The sequence below is a fragment of the Piliocolobus tephrosceles genome, chromosome 10 (assembly GCF_002776525.5).
Source record: "Piliocolobus tephrosceles isolate RC106 chromosome 10, ASM277652v3, whole genome shotgun sequence".
NCBI lineage: Eukaryota > Metazoa > Chordata > Mammalia > Primates > Cercopithecidae > Piliocolobus > Piliocolobus tephrosceles.
In genome coordinates, this window is record NC_045443.1 from 3,006,840 (window position 1) to 3,028,221 (window position 21,382).

At 44.8% G+C, this 21,382-nt stretch overlaps 1 protein-coding gene across 1 annotated transcript in view; it reads left to right on the forward strand.

The window, feature by feature from the left end:
- CACNA1C (calcium voltage-gated channel subunit alpha1 C) overlaps nt 1-21,382 on the forward strand; it is a 640,117-nt gene that overhangs the window by 600,076 nt on the left and 18,659 nt on the right. The window contains exons 37-41 of the mRNA XM_026447798.1: nt 8,675-8,840; nt 9,424-9,551; nt 10,530-10,626; nt 13,022-13,124; nt 18,841-18,942. Of these exons, the coding sequence (XP_026303583.1) occupies nt 8,675-8,840; nt 9,424-9,551; nt 10,530-10,626; nt 13,022-13,124; nt 18,841-18,942 (596 nt within the window). The remainder of the gene's footprint in view (nt 1-8,674; nt 8,841-9,423; nt 9,552-10,529; nt 10,627-13,021; nt 13,125-18,840; nt 18,943-21,382) is intronic.

The following is a 21,382-nucleotide window of genomic DNA, read 5'->3' on the forward strand; positions in this document are numbered from 1 at the left end:
CAAGTGAAATTTTCTGTTTGCTGATGACGTGATCTTATGTATAGAAAATCCTAAAGATCACCACAATCTATTACAACTGATAAACTAATTCAGTAAAGTTGTAGGACACAAAATCAACACACAAGAATGAGTAGCATTTACTTACACTAACAATGAACTGTCTGAAAGAGAAATTAAGAAATCAGTCCCTTTTACAATAGCAACAGAAACCTAAAATACTTAGGAAAAAATTTAATGATCTATAAACTGAGAACTTATAAAAACATTGATAAAAGAAATAGGTGTGACACAAATAAATGGAAAGATATCTTGTGTTCATGAATTAGAATAATTACTATTGTTAAAATGACAATACTACACAAAGCAATCTACAAATTCAATGCAATTCCTATCAAAATGCCAATGTCATTTTTTATGGAAATGGAAAAAAAAAATCCTAAAATTCATACGGAACCACAAAAGACCCTGAATAGCCAAAGAAATCTTGAGCAAGAAGAACAAAGCTGGAGGCACCACACTGCCTGATATCAAAATCTGTTACAAAGCTATAGTAACCAAAACAGCATGGTACTGGCATGAAAACAGACACATAGAGCAATGGCTCAGGATAGAAACCTGAGAAATGAACCCACCCATTTACAGCCAATTGATTTTCGACAAAGGTGCCAAGAACACAGAATGGAAAAAGAACAGCTTCTTTAATAAATAGTGTTGCCAAAAAGGGAAAAAGGGAATTACTTTGAAGATCATCATTAGCATTAGACTTTTCATTAACGAAAGTATATATGTAATAGAAGACAATGGAATAATATGTTCAAAATTATGAGGAAAATGTATTCTTGAACCTGGCCCTGTATATGCAGTCTAATCAGCATTCAAGTAGCCAACCAAAATACATTTCCAAGTGTTTAAGAACCCACAAAGTTTACTGCCCCACATAAGTCTTCCTCGAAGCAATTACTCAGGCTGTACTTCCACAGAATGAAAAACGAATCAAAGAAATAGGATGAGCAGAGTAATGATATGAGTAAAAAGTAATGAAGTTTATAGTTGTGAGTTTTGAACAAGGACATTATAAAGTTTATGTAAAATCTACATAAGTGTTAAGGGGAAAATGTACAAAACGTTAATGACAATTTGGAAGTAATATTTTATGTTATCTCAACAAGGTAGGACGTGAGGTGGTAGAAGAATTAGAAACATGAAACCACGCTAAGATTCTTCTCGTTTGCGGATAAGAATAGATACTGTTTAATTCTGTACATAACTAAGGGAAAAGTATGTATAAATATATATGTTAATACTTAAAGGTCAATCACTAAAAAAATAGAAATGCAGTGTATACATTCCAAACCACTAGAGGAAAAAATGGACAAAGAAAACTTAGCAATTCAGCAAAAGGAAGGTAAAGCAAAAGTAGAAAAATAAATAAAACATGGAAATTAGAATAATAAAAGGAGATGGCAGGAATAAGAACAAAGATAATTACTAAACTTATTGAGCTAAAGTTCACTATTAAAAGATAGATACTCTGATGCTGGCTTTAAGAAATCTAGCTCTAGCCTGTTTATAACAGGTATAGTAAAACAAAATGACCTAAAGAAAATGAAAATAAAAGGACGGAAAAATGAATACCATGTAAGGCTCACAATGTAGATGTAATAATAGCAGTAGCAGAAGAAATAGAATTCCAGGTAAAAGGCATTAAACAAGACAGAGAGGGGTTTTATATTGATAAAGGGTATAATCCATCAAAAACATGTAACGGTCATAAAACTACATGAGCATAACAATATAGTTTGGAAATGTATCAATTACATATTGATAGAAGTATAAGGAGAACACACACACACACACACACACACACACACAGGAAGATTTAATACAGGTAGTAGAGCATGACAAATCAAATAGACCAAAATAGAAAAAAGCGTAAAGAATATCTAAGTAATACAAGTAACAGACTTGATCTTATAGATTTATACTCAATAAATGGCCAAAAAACCATTCTTTTTAAACACCCCAGAGACATTCACAACAATTAGCCAAGATTTAAGTCACAAAGAATTTAACAAATTCTAAAACTGCTCTTACTTTGATATAGCAAAATTAGAAATTAGCCATAAAAACAATAACCTCTCCAAAATCTACTTAAAAATTTGGCGCTCTTCTTAGTGACTCAAAGCTGAAACTACAATCTGCAGTCATGTGCCACATGATGACATTTCAGCCAGTGAGAGTCTGCCTGAAATTACAATGGAGCTGAAAAATTCCTATCACCCAGTGACGTGATACATCATCACCCAGTGCAGTGCCTCACTCAGGTGTTCGTGGTGCTGCCAGTCATATGAAAGTATAGCTTGGCCGGGCGCGGTGGCTCACGCCTGTAATCCCAGCACTTTGGGAGGCTGAGATGGGCGGATCACGAGGTCAGGAGATCAAGACGGGCTAACATGGTGAAGCTCCATCTCTACTGAAAAATACAAAAAAATTAGCCAGGCGTGGTGGCAGGCGCCTGTAGTCCCAGCTGCTCTGGAGGCTGAGGCAGGAGAATGGCGTGAACCCGGGAGGCGGAGCTTGCAGTGAGCTGAGATCACACCACTGCACTCCAGCCTGGGTGACAGAGCGAGACTCCGTCTCAAAAAAAAAAAAAAAATAAGTATAGCTTATGCAATTATGTACAGTACATAATATTTGATAATGAGAATAAAGGTCTGTGTCACCAGTTTATGTATTTACTGCACTATACTTTTATCATTATTTTGCAGTGTACTGCTTCTACTTATTTTTTTTAAGTTAACCATAAAACAGGCTTAGGCAGGTCCTGCAGGAGGTATTCCAGAAGAAGGCATTTTTATCACAGGAGATGACAGCTCCATGCGTGTCACTGTCCCCGAAGACCTTCCAATGGGACAAGATGTGGGGGTGGAAGACAGTGATACTGATAATCCTGACCCTGTGTAGGCCTAGGCTAATGTGTGGGTTTGTGTCTTAGCTTTTAACAAAAAACAACAACAACAAAAAGGTTAATAGAAAAAAAAACAAAATCAGGATATAAAGAAAAATATTTTGTACAGCTGTACAATGTGTGTGTGTGTGTGTGTGTTTTTTTTTTTTTTTTTTTTTTTTTTTTTTTGAGACGGAGTCTCGCTCTGTCGCCCAGGCTGGAGTGCAGTGGCCGGATCTCAGCTCACTGCAAGCTCCGCCTCCCGGGTTCACGCCATTCTCCTGCCTCAGCCTCCCGAGTAGCTGGGACTACAGGCGCCCGCCACCTCGCCCGGCTAGTTTTTTGTATTTTTTTAGTAGACACGGGGTTTCACCGTGTTAGCGAGGATGATCTCGATCTCCTGACCTCGTGATCGGCCCGTCTCGGCCTCCCAAAGTGCTGGGATTACAGGCTTGAGCCACCGCGCCCGGCCAATGTGTGTTTTAAGTTGCGTTATTACAAGAAGAGTCCAAAAGGTAAAAAAATTTTAAAGTTTATAAAGTAAAAATGTTACATTAAGCTGAAGTTAATTTATTACTGAAGAAGGAAAAGTACTTTTTATAAATGTGTGTAGCCTAAGTGTATAGTGTTTCTAGTCTCCAGTGGTGTACAGCAGTGTGTGGTCACGTCCTAGGCCTTCACATTCACTCACCAGTCACTCACTGCCCCACCCAGAACGACTTTCAGTCCTGCAAGCTCCATTCATGGTATGTGCCCTCTACAGGTGCACCATCTTTAAGTCTTTTTTACTGTTCCTTTTGTACTGTTCCTATTTTACTGCTCCTTTTCAGTGTTTAGGTATGTTTAGATACACGAATACTTACCATTGTGTTCCGGTTGCCTGCAATATTCGGTACAGTCATATGCTGTATAGGCTTGAAGCCTAGGAGCAGTAGGCTGTGCCATAGAGCTGAGGTGTGTAATAGCTATGGCATCTAGGTTTGTGTGAATCCACTCTATGCTGTTTGCACAACAACAGAATTGCCTAACCGTGCATCTCCCCATTGTTAAGTGACACAAGACTGTACTTAGAAATGAGAGCCAGAGCACCGTATCTGAAATGTATGAGATGCGTCAATCAACACCAAAGAAAAAAATTCAGAGCCTAAAATGTACTTATTTATTTAAAAAGATGTATATTAAGTAAGCTAAAAGATGGGGAAAAGAATAGTAAAATAATCCCAGAATATGAAGGAATGCATTATTAAAAATAAAAGCATAAATTAATAAATCATGGATTTTATCAATAAACCCTAAAGCTGATCCTTTGAAAAGACCAATAAACAGAGAAACCATCAAATCCAATTAAAAAAAAACAAAAACATCAGGAATGCAAAAAGCAACATAATAACAGATGCGGAAGTGATTTTTAGAATAAGAGAATTTCATGCCTTTGTTTTGTGGCACCTCAGAGGTGATCAATTGCTTCAAGATGAAGCAGAAGGTCTCCTTCCCAGCAGTGGCTGCCAAAAACTCATTGAAGTGGACAGTGAATGCAAACCATACCTTCTATGAGAAGCATATGGCCTCAGAAGTCACCGGTGCCACTGTGGGTGAAGAATGGAAGGCTTATGAGGGTCAGATCCATGGTACAAATGACAAGCGAGGTTTCCCTATGAAGCAGTGTGTCCTGACCCGTGGTTGCATCCACCTGCTACTGCATATGGGGCATTCTGTTACAGACCAAGGGGAACTGCAGAAGGAAAGCACAGGTTGTTCAGGGTTGTATTGTGAGTGCCAATCTGACTTCTTAATTTGGTTTTTGTAAAAAAAAAAAAAAAAAAAAAAAGGGGAGAGAGAAAGACTACACTGACTGATACTACTGTGCCTTTTCACCTGAGGTCCAAAAGAGATGGCACAGTCTAATAACTTCATTCTGTGTGAAGATGATGTCCACCAACGAGTAAGTCCCTAAACAAAGGATGTCAGGAACCTAGAACCAAAGCACCCAAGACTCGGCATCTTCTTACTCCACATGTCCTGCAACACAAATGCTGACGTATTGCTCTAAAGAAACAGGACACTAAAATAAAAATAAAAATAAGTAAGGCCGGGCGCGGTGGCTCACACCTGTAATCCCAGCACTTGGGGAGGCTGAGGCAGGTGGATCATGAGGTCAGGAGTTCGAGACCAGCCTGGCCAAGACGGTTAAACCTGTCTCTACTAAAAATTCAAAAATTAGCCAGGCGCAGTGGCAGGCACCTGTAATCCCAGCTACTTGGGAGGCTGAGGCAGGAGAATCGCTTGAACCTGGGAGGTGGAGGTTGTGGTGAGCTGAGATTGTGCCACTGCACTCCAGCCTCTGCGACAGAGACTCTGTCTCCAAATAAATAAATAAATATAAGGAAGAGGTTAAACAATTTGCTGAACTTTTGGCCAAGAGAATGAAGGAGACCAAAGAAAAATGCCAGGAACAGATTTCTAAGACATGGAGGCCATGTTCACTGAGAGCTTCTGAGTCTATCAAAAATAAGATTTTCACCAGGCATGGCAGCTCACACCTGTAATCCCAACAATTTGGGAGGCTGAGGTGGGAGGATCAATTAAGACCAGGAGTATGAGACCAGCCTGGGCAACATAGCAAAACCCCATCTCTAAAAACAGAAATAAAAATATTAGCCAGGTATGGTGCCATGCGCCTGTAGTCCCAGCTACTTGAAAATCTGTGGCGGGAGGATCACTTGGGCCCAGGAGTTTGAGGTTACAGTGAGCTAAGATGGCTCCACTGCACTGTAGCCTGGGTGACGAAGTGATATCCCATCTCTAAACACATACACACACACATACACACACACACAAGATTTTTCTAAGAGTAGCAGACAAATAATATCAGACTTCAAAAAAGAGAGAACATCATGAACAAATTTGTGCCAATCTATTTGAAAACCTAAATGAAGCAGATGCTTTTATGTAGAAAATAAGAATTATAAAATTACCTTAAGAATTAAAAAACAACAACTGCAACAGAAATTGAAAAGGTAGTCAAAAATTTAGCCTTTGAAAAGGCCCAAGATTCAGTATTTTTATCTGTGAGGTCTACCAGACTATCAAGGAGTGGATCATTCCAATGTTATATAAACTTTCCAGGAACAAAAAGTTGCCGAAAACCTCTTCACTCATCCCATGAGACGAACATAAAGCTAACGCCAATAAGAAAAAGAGAAAAAAGCAAGCGGTTATAAATGTGAAAATATGTACACATAACTGCCGTTGTTTGCAGACGACAGGCTAATTCAAGTAGAAAATCTATGCAAATTAACTGAAAACCTTTTATGACAATAGAATTAATAAAGTGGAAGATTAAAAGATTAACAAAGAAAAATAATTGTTTTCCTGTGCTGGCAATAACTAATTAGTAAATGTAATAGACAAGATGTTATGCTGTCACTTTTTCAATATTATTATTTTATAACTCTTACCCAATAAAATAAGACAAGAAAAATAAATCAAAGGATAAGAATTGGAGAGGAAGAAACAAAATTAAATGCCAAAAAAATTGATTGCCTGTGTGTATATACAAGAAAAATTACAGAAAATTGCTAAAACTAATAGGAGAGTTCAGCAAATATTCCATAATATGAAATCAATTGTATTCCCTCTAATATCAGCAGCAAATGGATATAGCTTTTAAAATACAATGTTGAAACTAAACCATTTTAAATGTACAACAAAATAAACGGAAGGATATGCCACATTTCTGGCCAGGAGACTTAATATCATAAAGATGTCAGGATTCCCCAAGTTAATCGATATCCCAATGCAATTCTAATAAGACTCCCAACAGGATTACTCATAGAGCCTGGAACTGACTCTACTGTGTCTATGGAATAGAAAAGGAAACTGAACAGCCAAGACAAATGTTGAAGAACAACAGGTTGGAAGGACTCCTGCACTGTGAGAGGGCAGGACTTACCATAAGGCAACTTACTATGAAGACAACACAGTACTTCTGCACCAAGATAAACAAATAAACCTAAGGAGTGGAATGGAAAGGCTAGAACACAACCTACACACCTATGGAAATACAACTTATGGCAGAAGAAACATTTCAATTAAGTAGGTAAAGATGTACTATTCAATAAATAGTATTAGTAAAATAACTTATCTATACAGAGAAAAATAAAAGCATATTTCTACCTCATATCAAACATGAAAATAAATTTCAGGTTAGTAAGTTACTGTGAAAAACAAAACTTTAGAACCTTTAGAAGAACATAGAAAAGAATGTCTTTATGACCTAAAACAGAGAATGATTTTTTAAACAAGATGCAAAAAGCACAAAACATAGAGGAAGAACTGTAAATTTGACCTCATTGAAATACAAAACTTAGATTTACCAAAATACATCATGAATAATGCCAGAGATAAGCCACAAATTGGAAGAAGCTATTTCTGATGCATATAACTAACAAAGGATTAAGAATAGACATGAAACCACCCTGAGACACCACCTTACTCCTGCAAGAATGGCTGTAATTTAAAAAATAAAAAATAATAGATGTTGGTATGGATGTGCTGAAAAGGGAACACTTTACCCTGCTGGTGGGAATGTAAACGAATACAACCACTGTGGAAAACAGGATGGAGATTCCTTAAAGAAGTAAAAGTAGAACTACCGTTCCCTCCAGCAGTCCCACTCCTGGGTATCTGCCCAAAGGAGAAGAAGTCATTATATGGAAGGGACACATGCACACACACGTTTATAGCAGCACCATTTGCAAAATGATATCATGGACTTTGGGGACTTGGGGAAGGGCGGGAGGATGGTCAGGGATAAAAGGCTACTGCTTGGGTGATGGGTGCACCAAAATCTCAGAAATCACCACTAAAGAATTTGTCCGTGCAAGCAAAAACCACCTGTTCCCCAAAAACTATTGAAAATTTTTAAAAAGAATAGAGCATAGAACATCTTAAGCACCCTACAAATGAACAAGAAGACATCCTGAATCAAACAAAAACATGAACATGCAATTTAATGGAAGATAAAATCTAAATTCTCAACCCACTAATCATTTTATAACCAAATTAAAACAGCAATGACATATTATCTCACACAAATTATATGAGCATCATTTAAAACAATTCATTAATGAACAGATGAGTTTGTACAGTAGTGTCATTTCTCCTACACTGATAATAGGAGTCTAAGTTGGACAAACCCTTGGAGTTCAAGGAATATCTAGTAAAAATGAAAACACATGTACTTTAACTGGCAATTCCACTTCTAAGTGGATACCCAAGATATAAATCTGCATGTTTATTGCAGTGTTTTTTGTACTAGTAAAAGAAAAAAGTGAAAAATCTAAATGTTCCTTAACAGGACGGTGGATTTTTTTATGGTAAGTTCATAGAGCATACTCCTATACAGCAGTTAAGGTGAATGAACTGGAACTAAAATACATCCAAAAGGCTAACTCTCAAAAACATCATGTGGATTGCAAAAACAGCAAGTTTTCGGAAGTGGTGCAATATGTTACTGTGTATATAAAATTTAAAATCTTCAAAATAATGCCATGTGTTTGCATATTTAGCGAACATATCAGAGCATTCGGGGAATGATGAACATCAAGTTCATTTTACTGATTCCCTCTGGGGAAGGAGGAAAGGGACAGGCGGGGAGGGATGCACAGGGCCCTCCTTGGCGTCTGTAGGATGGGCTGCATGGCTGTGGCTCTCCCTGCCCTGTAGGTGTGCCACCGGGGAGGCCTGGCAGGACATCATGCTGGCCTGCATGCCAGGCAAGAAGTGTGCCCCGGAGTCCGAGCCCAGCAACAGCACGGAGGGTGAAACACCCTGTGGCAGCAGCTTTGCCGTCTTCTACTTCATCAGCTTCTACATGCTCTGTGCCTTCCTGGTAAGCCAAGGGGGAACTCAACAGCCAGCAGCCATGAGTGCCCAGTTCCAGGGCAGCCTGAACCCTCCGTCTCTGCAGCTCACGGTCAGGGCAACCCCATCAGAGGAGCTGGCTTGGGAAGACTAAGTTGGCAGGAGTGTCCAGCCACATGGAGAGAAAGGCAGAAAGCCCCAGGCCAGAGTGAGCTCCACCAGCATCTTGCTTGTCCATTCTTGGCTCTTGTCATGGTGACATGGACCCAGAGGACACAGGGGACATGTGGAGGCCTAGAAAGAACTATACTTTTTTGGCGTCTTGCTGGGGAGTGAGGAAAAGGGGATAAAGTCCCCTCTGTCCTGTGCAGCCTTCCCTCAGTAGGGGTTAAGCTGTCCAGCTTGTGATGTGGGTTCATCACACACAACTCTCAGGGAAGCTGTGTCAAATTTATGTTCGAGAGACCCAGGTTCTACGGCTGGTAGGATGGATTACTGGTCTTTAGAAAGGTTGGCTTCTGCTATCCGTGGGCCCCGGCTGGCAAGGGGGTTCCAGAGGCAGGTGTGTGGGAAGGTCTTTTCCCAGCACCTCATTGCACTGTTCCCCGCAGATCATCAACCTCTTTGTAGCTGTCATCATGGACAACTTTGACTACCTGACAAGAGACTGGTCCATCCTCGGTCCCCACCACCTGGATGAGTTTAAAAGAATCTGGGCCGAGTATGACCCTGAAGCCAAGTAAGTTCCCAGAGGGAGATCCTGATTCCCTGAGCTGAGAGAGGGCATCGCTGGCCATGCCTGCAGGAGGGGCTCACGGTTGACCAGCACTGGGTGGATCAGTTAGAAACACCGAACTGCATCAAACCCCAGGGTCTGCCAGCAGGGGGAGGCCTGGCGCCTTCCATTGAGTCAAGAATATATCTACTAGGCTGGGTGCGGTGGCTCACACCTGGAATCCCAGCACTTTGGGAGGCTGAGGTGGGTGAATCACTTGAGGCCAGGAGTTCAAGACCAGCCTGGCCAACATGGCGAACCCCCATCTCTACTAAAAATACAAAAATTAGCCGGACATGGTGGCACATGCCTATAATCCCAGCTACTCGGGAGGCCAAGGCATGAGAATTGCCTGAATCCGGGAGGCGGCAGTTGCAGTGAGCTGAGATTGCACCACTGCACTCCAGCCTGGGCAACAAAGCAAGACTCTATCTAAAAAAGAAAAAGAAAAGAAAGAAAAGAATATATCTGCTACATTCAGTTGAATGGAAGGATAGGAAATTCTAGTATCAGGAATAACTAGTTAAGTGTTCAAGTTAGGATACACAGGGCCGGGGAAAATCTTGACTCCATTCCTGCTTCTGGTCTAAAGATCAATCCCATTCGGCTGACCCTCAGTAAATACCTTTTGGTCAGAAGGTTAATTCATTCAGTCAGCAAGTATGTATTGAGAATTCTGTTGCACTGCTAAAATCCCTTCCACTTTGAACATAGCTTGGGCAGAAAAGTATTCATTAAAACCTAAACACGTGTATATGTATATTGGTTCGGGGCTGTGCCATGCAATTCTGCAGCTCTGCACTGGATGTGACTAATAGGGCCACCACACACTGCAGTGTTGCCCATGTGAGTGGGCCCCACCCCTCAGGTGCATGCGTCCTGGGCTGCTGGCAGAGACCATGGCTCTCTGATGCCCTGTCCCTCCCCTCCTTCCTCTTCTAGGGGTCGTATCAAACACCTGGATGTGGTGACCCTCCTCCGGCGGATTCAGCCCCCACTGGGTTTTGGGAAGTTGTGCCCTCACCGCGTGGCTTGCAAAGTAAGAGATAACTGGGTTCATGGGAGGAAGAGGGAAAAGAGGGGAGGCGAAGTGCCCATTTCTTGTGATCCTTTAAGGGAATGAACATACTAGTTTATGTGCCTAAAGATTACATTTTAGGCTGGGCGCGGTGGCTCAAGCCTGTAATCCCAGCAACTTTGGGAGGCCGAGACGGGCGGATCACGAGGTCAGGAGATCGAGACCATCCTGGCTAACACGGTGAAACCCCGTCTCTACTAAAAAATACAAAAAACTAGCCGGGCGAGGTGGCGGGCGCCTGTGGTCCCAGCTACTCGGGAGGCTGAGGCAGGAGAATGGCGTAAACCCAGGAGGCGGAGCTTGCAGTGAGCTGAGATCCGGCCACCGCACTCCAGCCTGGGCGACAGAGCGAGACTCCAGCTCAAAAAAAAAAAAAAGATTATATTTTAAGGATCCTTCCAGCTCTAAATTCTCAGACTCTATAAGGGAATAATGGAGTGAATGCCTCCTGTCCCAGTGAGCCAGGGGCCCAGTCCTGGATAAAGGACTTTTTCAGCCCATCCCACTGCACCATCCGGGCATCCTGGGGTGGGAGACTCCCCAGCCTAGGCTAGAGGGGTTAGGCATTCTTTTCCTGGAGGTGGAGGGCAATTAGAAAGCCCAGGCATTGACTTCAGGGGTCTGTGAGTCCTAAAATTGTACATAAAATCACTAAAATACAAAGCATACCAGGGGAGGATTTCTCACTTTCCTCAGATTCCTTAGTGAGACCATGACCCCCCCCCCCCAAAAAAAGTGTCATTTCCATTTCTCCCCTCCTCTCTTCTGTGGCCATTCTGTGCCCCTTGTTGGGGCAGTAATGAGCTGGCAGAGAGGTGGGCGAAGGGAGACCAGAGGGCTGGAGAGAGGAGGAAACATGGCAGGAGGATTCGGCTCTGTGAGAATCCACTCATGGAAAACACAGACTGAGGGAACATAGAACCTTCTACTTGTGCTCTGTTTACTGAGTTTCTTCTCATTTGTGCCTCTACTTTACTCCAAAAAAAAAAAAAACAGATTTTAAGAGATTTCCAAGGGCATAGAAAATATCAGAAAAAAAGGAGTATAAAATAAATGCGAGGTATAAACACCATGCAAGGTGAGGGTGGGCAGGGGTGCAGCCTGGAGGAAGCTAAGGTGCATCCGTTGTGGCCTCCGGATGGGCCTGGGCAGGCTGAAGCCTGGATGCGAAACTTTCCAGTGGCCACGATACAGTTCACATCATCCATGAGACTCACCAAGATCTGGTCACTCAGGAAAAGTGTAACCCTTCTAGACATTGAGATTAGCAGGAGGTCACCGTGTGAGCTGACGAATAGCCCCCCGAGCATGCCCTCGGCATGGATGCCGTGCTGAGCTTCACACCACGCTTGCTCATCGTGACCCAGTGCATGCTGAAGGCCCCACACCAGAGCTCAGGGCCAGGGAAGCCTGTTCTGGGGGTGTGCTAGGAAAGAAGAGGCCAAGACAGCACTATCCAGCGTCAGCAGGCTTCTGCCCCAGCTTGATGCAGAAGCGTATTTGGCAATACACAGAGAGGACATGTAGCATCTCCTGCAGGCAAAGCTCCTGTGATTCCCTTCTCTTCTCTGGGCTGTGGGCGAATGCTGCCTGGCAGGTGGACTCCCAGCATGTGCTGGCGTGCAGTCGGTCTCTGCTGCCGCTGGAGAGCATACCTGCACGCCTGAGCAGACTTTCGAGAAGGGCGCAAGGTTGGGTGGCCTTCACATCCTTCTGTGGAAGTGAAGGTCTAATAGGACAAATTTCATACCTCTCCCACTCTGTGAGGAGGGTAAAAGTAGTTGTGGCAAAGGCAAGATTCTCCCTGGAATGCTTCAGGGGGCATTCACTCACTGCCCACTCCAACAGCACCCACACAAGCTGCGTGTCTCCCCCAGCATCCTCTGTGTATTAGGCCATCCTTGCAGTGCTATAAAGAAATACCCGAGACTGGGTGATTTGTAAGAAAACAGGTTTAATTGGCCCACAGTTCAGCAGGCTGTACAGGAAGCTTTGGCACCAGCATTCTGCTTCTGGGGAGGCCTCAGAAAGCTTCCAATCATGACGGAAGGCAAAGGGAAGGCAGGTGCATCACATGGAGAGACAAGGAGCAAGAGAGAAGGGGGAAGGACCACACACTTAAACAGATCTCATGAGAACCCACTCACCAAGGGGATGGCACCAAACCATTTATGAGAAATCCACCCCATGATGCAATCACCTTCCATCAGGCCCCACCTCCAATTCTGGGGATTACAATTCAACATGAGATTTGGGTGGGGACACAGATCCAAACCATATCACTCTGCCGTGGTGTTCTGTGGTCCCCTAAGCACTGCCTGCCATCATCACCGGCTTTGCTCCCCTTCCCCCGCAGCGCCTGGTCTCCATGAACATGCCTCTGAACAGCGACGGGACAGTCATGTTCAATGCCACCCTGTTTGCCCTGGTCAGGACAGCCCTGAGGATCAAAACAGAAGGTAAGGGCGCCCGTGGGCACTGGGAGAGACACTCAGAAGGTCTAGCAGACAATCAGAGAGGAGCTCGGCAGCCTGCACAGTGCTCGAGGGACTCGAGGGACCTTCCTGCCCCAGACAGCATCCGAGCGGGGATACAGGGGTGACCTGCGCTCCAGGACATCACAGGGCCCCAGCCTGCTCACGACTTCTTTGCTTCCTGAAGGGTCTCCCTGCCTCTAGCTCAGGGGTATCCAATCTTTTGGCTTCTCTGGGCCACATTGGAAGAAGAATTGTCTTGGGCCACATATAAAATACACTAACGATAGCTGATGAACTAAAAAAAAAAAAAAAAAAAAAAAAAAATCGCAAAATACTCAATGTTTTAAGAAAGTTTAAGAATATGTGTTGGGCCACATTCAAAGCCGTCCTGAGCCGCATGTGGCCCATGGGCTGCAGGCTGGACAAGCCTGCTCCGGCTTATTCATCTTGAACTCTCGCTTTCCATGAAACTCTGGGACTCATTCTGGTGGTATCTTGAAGTCAGAGGTATAGCTCACAAAACAGAAGGAGACGGGTGTTAGCTGAAGCAGGACCAACCCCTGTCTAAAAGGACTTAACACTGGCTACAGGTGGGCGTCTCAAATGCTCAACTCATTAAATTAATAGGACTGTGCTGGGAAGACATGTGTGGGAAAGGGGACATAGTGACAAGTAGTGGCTGTGGTGGAGGTCATCGCACACACTGTGTGGGCTGAGCCTGGATCAAGGCTGTCAGCCAGCGGACAGGTGAGGATTCAGACCTCACCGGTGCCACCTACTCAGACTGGGCCTCCTCAGGGCTGTGTCTACCTGGAGGGGCCCTTCTAGTTTTCACGAGGCACCCTAAGGGCTAACAGCAGCCTGAGTGAGATAATCTGCTCACTTTATGATGGATAAGAGTTTGTGGATCACGAGGTCAGGAGATTGAGACCATCCTGGTCTACATGGTGAAACCCCGTCTCTACTAAAAATACAAAAAACTAGCCGGGCGAGATGGTGGGCGCCTGTAGTCCCAGCTACTCGGGAGGCTGAGGCAGGAGAATGGCGTAAACCCGGGAGGCGGAGCTTGTAGTGAGCTGAGATCCGGCCACTGCACTCCAGCCTGGGCGACAGAGCGAGACTCCGTCTCAAAAAAAAAAAAAAAAAAAAAAAAAGAGTTTGTGAACCACTGTGGAAAGGGCTGTATTAAATACTCCTAAGAAGATGCCATTTCTCTCCAAGCGTATCCAGCCTTGGAGTGTCTAGTGTTTCCTAGAGCGCAGTCAAAAGACCACCTGCTGCAGAATCAGCTTTGGACACCTGTTTAAGCTACGGAGTCTCAGGGACCCACGCAGATCTGATGACGCCAAATCCCCGAGCATGGGGCCCAGTAATCTGCATTTTGAACCAGCTACAGAGATGATTCAAACCCACTGGTGTAGTAATTACAGAAAACACAGATGAGACAAGCAGTATGCTTCCTCCCCCTGCCTACACTTCCAGCTTAAAGCCCAGGCTGTCCGTCAGTGTGTTCCTCTGGGGCAACAGAAGGGGCCCTGGGCAGGGAGATGGCAGACTCGAATCCAAATCCCTGCTGTCTCACTAATGACATGAGTATGAGCCATTTACTCTGTCTCTACTTCTGTTGCTTCATTGGTAGACTAGAGAAAGGTGATGACATCTGGGAATTTAATTCATTGAATAACCCAGACATGGGCCTTCTCTCAGTCAGATCCTTCAGAAAAAAATAACAGAAACATTTGAAATGAAGTGAAACAAGAACCAGTCCACCAAGACAGAAATCAAAATGATTAGCTGATTTTTAAAAAAATAAAAATAGGAGCCAGGCACGGTGGCTCGCGCCTGTAATCCCAGCACTTTGGGAAGCCGAGGCAGGTGGATCACCTGAGGTCAGGAGTTCAAGACCAGCCTGGCCAACATGGTAAAACCCCGTCTCTACTAAAAATACCAAAAATTAGCCAGGCATGGTGGTGGGCACCCGTAACTACTCAGCTACTCAGGAGGCTACTCAGGAGGCTACTCCCAGCTACTCAGGAGGCTGAGGCAGGAGAATTGCTTGAACCTGGGAGGCAGAGGTTGCAGTAAGCTGAGATCACACCACTGCACTCCAGCCTGGGCGACAGAGTGAGACTCCATCTGAAAAAATAAAATAAAATAAAAAATAAAAATAGGACAAGTTCCGCTACTAAACTGAAAAAAAAAAGCGAAGGCTAAAAAAAATACACCATCAGTAGCCAATGCAATCACTCAATCTGAAATGGGTATAAATAGGCCTATTTCTGACTACCAGAAAACAAAAACACTTTTTTTTAATGGATCTTACTCTGTCACCTGGAGTGGCTGGAGTGGAGTGGCGCAATCTCAGCCTCCTACAACCTCCAACTCCCTGGTTCAAGCCATTCTCCTGCCTCAGCCTCCTGAGTAGCTGGGATTACAGGCATGTGTCACCACACCCAGCTACTTTTTGTATTTTTAGTAGAGACAGGGTTTCACCATGTTGACCAGGATGGTCTCAATCTCCTGACCTCGTAATCTGCCTGACTGGGCTTCCCAAAGTGCTGGGATTACAGGCATAAGCCACCGCGCCTGGCCAAAACACACATTTAATTCACACATACATGTGTATAACAAGGAATAAAACTGGAAAGAAAATGTGTTCGTATGTTAACTGATTATCATGAGTAGAAAGATCAGCAGTGACATCTACCTTACTCCTTTAGTTTTTTTACTTTCCAAATTTTCTGCAAGGAGTGTTACTACCCTATGTTCCGAGGGAAGAAGAGGAGATAGATATAAATGACTGCCAGGAGGAATATGCTGTAATACTTAAAGCTTAATATAAATTGAGGATGTAAGATTTTGTTCCATAGAGGAACAAAAGGCAGGGAGGTATGGAAGCAAGGATTCAGCAGGGTTGAAGGTTCACTGTCAAAGCAAGCCACATGCCAACTAAAGAAGACCAATAGCTAGTAATAATGCGAAAGACTGATCAATCAAATGCAGAGACCCAATTCTGAGGAAATAGGAGTTCCAGAGAAAAGGGGAGAAGCCAGCCATGTGGGAACTACAATCATGTCAAGAATTAAAGACTATCTTTTAAACACAAAGACATTTCAGAACAGCTACCAAAGGGCCCGTAATGCCCCCACCGAAGGGTGAGCCTTCATCAGACACAGGCCCTCCACAAACTTGTTAAAATCTTAAGAAAGGAAGACAAAGTCAAGTCTTAGAAACAACTAGAAAGAAATGGGAGAAGGCACCTACATTTGTGAAGATAAGGCTTGCATCAGTCCTCACCCTTCAGACTTCTCAGCCTGGAAGGAATTGGGGAGAAATTAACACCTACCTCAGAGAACCAGAGCTCTCATCCCAAGTCCAGTACCAAGCCAAACAAGCTTTTCTCTTGGAACGTAGAAGGAAGATATTGAAAAATACTCAGATGACATGAAACAATTGTCGGCGAACTTCCACAATGACATAGACCGTCATGAGAATAAATTAAGGCTGATAAAAATAAATGAAAGGTCCTTTTGGAAGCTATGTTAATTTCTTAGGTCTGCTGTAAGAAATGATCACAAACTGGGCAGCTTGAAACAAGCGAAAGTTCTCTCAGTTTAGGAGGCCGGAGGCCTAAAACTAAGGTGTCAGGAGGATTGGTTCTTTCTGGAGGCTGTGGGGAGAATCTCTTCCACCCTTTCTCCCAGCTTCTGAGGACTGTGGACGATGCCCGGTGTGCGCTAGCTCACAGCAGCATCACGCCATCTGCACCTCCATCTTCACATAGCCTCCAGGGTCTTGGTTCCTCTCCTCTTCTTATAAGGACACCAGCCACATTGGACTCATCCAGAATGACCTCATCTTAACTAATTACGTTGGTGAAAACCCTGTTTCCAACGAAGGCCACGTTCTGAGGTTCTAGGCAGACATGAATTTTGGGAGGACACCATTCAGCCCAGTATGGAAGCAAAGTATATTTGAATACCGTGTGTGTTAGGATCTTGTCCTGCGTGTGTCAGAAACCTCCAGCTACCTCTCCCGTGAAGGAGATTGATCGCCTGCGTAGCTGGAGGGCCCGGGAGTCGTCCCCTGCCTTCAGGTCCTGTTTGGATCTGGCGTTCAGGGAGCTTGGGGATTCCGTCAGTCCCTCTACTGCCACCTCTGCATGCTCTGCCCTGTGGCCCCAGAGGTGGATTTGAACCCAGGCAGTCTGACACAAGAGCCCTCCACCACGATACTGAGCTGCCAGTCCTATGCAAGAGCAGTAAACATCCCATGTTGGTTTCCTATTCTGCAAAGCAAATCATTACAAGCTTTTCAGCTTAAAAAGATACCCTGTTGGCCAGGCGCGGTGGCTCACGCCTGTAATCCCAGCACTTTGGGAGGCCGAGGCGGGCGGATCACCTGAGGGCAGGAGTTTGAGAACAGCCTGACTAACATGGAGAAACCCTATCTCTACTAAAAGTACAAAATTAGCTGGGCATGGTGGTGCATGCCTGTAATCCTAGCTACTCGGGAGGCTGAGGCAGGAGAATTGCTTGAACCCAGGAGGTGGAGGTTACAGTGAGCCGAGATCACGCCACTGCACTCCAGCCTGGGCGACAGAGCGAGACTCCGTCTCAAAACAACAACAACAACAACAACAACAACATACCCCGTTATTAGCTCATGGTTTTGCAGGTCAGAAGTCCAGCAGTGGTGAAGCTGGGCTCTTCTAAGGCACATCCAGGATATTGATCAGGTCATGGTCTCTTCTGGAGGCTCTGGGGGAGATCACGTTGTTGATGGAATTCATCCGTTGCAATTGTAGGTCTGAGGTCCCCACCTTCGTGCTGGTGGACAGCTGGGGACCCCCTCAGCTCCTAGAAGCAGCCTCACTAAGTTCAGCCCACATGAGTGTTTGCTTTCTTCCAGGCCAGCTGGAGAGAACTCTGCTTTTAAAGGGCTTGTGACTAGGTCAGGTCGGCCTAACCTCCCTGTCTTAGGTCACAGGGGCCGTGTGCCATATAACCTAATCTCAGGAGTAAAATCTATGATGGTCAGGGGCCCAGGGGTTTGGCAGCATGTATACCCTGGTGAGGAGCATCTTAGAATCCTGCCCCCCACATCTGCCCTTACAGCTGTAAGGAGGCTCGGCTTTCCTTTTTCACCACTGTAAGGCTGGGACCCCAGAGGCTGCACAGGGCAGGCATCTAAGTAGAGGAACTCAGGACAGAGCCCTCATTGACAGATGTACCCTCCAGGCATCCATGTTCCCTGTGGCTGCCCAACGAGTTCCATGAGAAATGCCACCCATGGGGACCCCCTACTGCCTGTGGCGGGGCCATACGTGTTCCAGCTGGTGAGCGCATGGCCGCCATTGTTCCTGCCCGGGCGCTGGGCTCAGTCCACATGGAAGAGCACTGAGTGCGGGCGGAGGGGTCCCCAGGCTGGCCTGAGCCACAGGGAGGGGGAAGGGGAGAGGAATGGCACTGGACAGGGCACGAGAGGGAAGGGGGAAGGAAGGAAGGTGGAGAGAGGAAGGGGAAGAGGAAGGAGGTAGAAAACGGGAAGACTGGGGAGAAGTGAAGCCAGCGAGAAAGAAACTGATGTGTCAGGTCGCGTGGGGCAGACGCCACCATCTGTGGCTTCCTACCTTACGCAGAGGGACCCAGCCCATCAGAGGCCCACCAAGGGGCTGAGGATCCTTTCCGCCCTGCAGGGAACCTCGAACAGGCCAATGAGGAGCTGCGGGCCATCATCAAGAAGATCTGGAAGCGGACCAGCATGAAGCTGCTGGACCAGGTGGTGCCCCCTGCGGGCGGTGAGTGCTCCCTGGACCCCGCACCTCGGCCACGACCTGGCCGTGCCTTCCTCGGCCTGCCTCTCCTCCAGCGCTGGCACCCTTAGAATGTGGATGCATCCCCTGAGACTTGCTTCTTGAGTCCCCTCGGCTTGCTGGAGTTCTGCCTTCAGACCCTTCCTGCGGGACTCAGAGGCCCTGTTGGTTAGAAGGGACGCAGGTGCAATGCCCTGCACAAACTCAGAAACAGAATGTCAGGCTGGAAATCTGGTGCAACCCTGCTTTTTCCATAGGGTAACAGGCGAGTCCCTGATGCTTAGGGGTTTGGAAGAACTTCTAAGGAAAGTCTACAAAGTGTAGGTTTCCCATAAACCTGATTGCTGTAGGATTGCTCTAAGGCCCTGAAAGGAGAATCCCCTGAGATTCTTTCCCTCTTGGATGAAATTTTTTTGTTCTTCCAAGAGCCGTGTTTCTTGACCCTATCAAGCCCCAATCCCTTTTTATAGCAAAGAGTTTATATTGCCTTTACTATGATCCCGAATGCAAATTATAGATAATATAACTTTCCTATAATTTCCAAAATATTAATATAATGCCTTCACTCTAACATAAAATCTATTAAAAGCAGATATTTCCAATATGTAAATACTCAGGCATAACTATACCAGAAGGTACTTTTAACTGATGAGATCTTCTCATGTACACACTTACAACACAGGAAGTAAGACAACTGGGTTCACAGGAAGTAAGACAATACTGAATACTGTCAACACTTTATATCTGTCATTTTGAAATAAGGGGTAAATCAGTATATTAAAATAACTGTGTATAAATAGCCCCACACACATAAACACACACACATACTTACACGTATGCAGAATAACCATGATGTGACACTTACGGTGAGTGACCCAGACACCGCAAAAAGCATCGCCATCAGGAATCCAGTTTTCCAAAATGCGAACCTCTCTCAGCCAAGTTTAAACACTCCAAGGTATAGTTTTCGTCAATTTACACAGCAGTTGTATTCCTGGAAATTTTTAGGTATGTGAAAACCATGCAAAACAATGTCATGTGTTCATTTGCAAAATGGAATTATGTTCTGAGCTCAGAGAATCCTAAGCAGAATCATGGATGTGTGGCATAAACTGGAAAGCCCTGCAGAGTGCAAAGCTGTGATTGCAGAACATGCCTGCACTTCAAGGGACAGGCCTGGAGCTACCTAATGCCGGCGGCACCCCCACAGTACCCTGACAACTAAAAACCATCCCACACATTTACTGTGCCCTCCTTAAGAGGCAACACCACTTGTGTTGAGAACCACTTGCCAGAGCGAAAGCCAGACTTGGGCTAAGTGAAAATCTCGCCAGTGCCATGTGATGTTTTACATACATCATTTTGTTGAATCCTGACAACATTTCTGTGAAGTTCGCTCAGGGAACTAAAGTTCTTAGAAGCTAAGTTGCTGACCCAAGGTTACCTGGAGAGTCCAGAGCAGATTCAGGATTCGAACCCAGGCCCTAGGGGACCTAGGACTCCAGGCTTGTACCACCATGCAGTTCTTCCTTCCTGACTGTGCGGGAGAGGGGACCCTGGGTTTTTCCCTCCCGCATGGAAAGGGGGTGATTGCCAGAGAAGGGAGGGGTCATCACTGCTATGGACTTGGCTGTTTGGGAGGGACAGGTAGGAGGAGGACCCTCACCAGCCCCTAGGTCTGTCTCTTGCGCCCGTTGCATCTCTTCAAGAGAACCAGGAGGTGGAGCCAAAGGGCTCCTTACCAGGCATGAAATGTTTCCTGTAGGAACTTATGGCTTCTCTACCCTCAGGTTCACTCCCAGGACAGGGACTGATGATGTCACATGTAATCTTGGGTATCCAGCCCAGCAGGGATGCAGCCAACCCACCTGGCACAAAAACCCAATCTGGTTTGAAAGAAAAATCCGAACTTCCATGGGAAGAAAGCCCTCCTTCCAGCAGCCGCTCCCTCCAAGCTAAGCTGAACTGATTTGGACTTGCACTTGGAAGAGGGTCCAATTGATGAGGGACATTTGAAGCTCTGGAATCAAATAAGAGTCAGCAAATACCAGTAAAGTTAAAAAAAAAAAAAAACGGGGAAAAAATTTGATGAATAGGCTACCTTTTCCATAAAAAAAAAAAAAAGAAAAGGGCTAAGAATGTGTTTGATGATTTACATAACTAATTTGCACTAAGAATCTCCGAGAAAATACTCGAGAAACTGGATTATCTACAGGAGGTGGTGACTAGGCAGATAAGGGCTGTGGCAGGAGAGACTTTTCACCATAAGCCTTTTTAGGTATTTTTTTTTCTCTTTTTAAGCGATGAGAATGTACTACCTCTCCAAAAACATTAAACCTAAAAAGTTTTTAAAAATTTTGGATGCTGAAAAAAAAAAAATGAATGAAGTTCAACTGAATTCCCTCTTACCCCCTCTCCCCTCTCC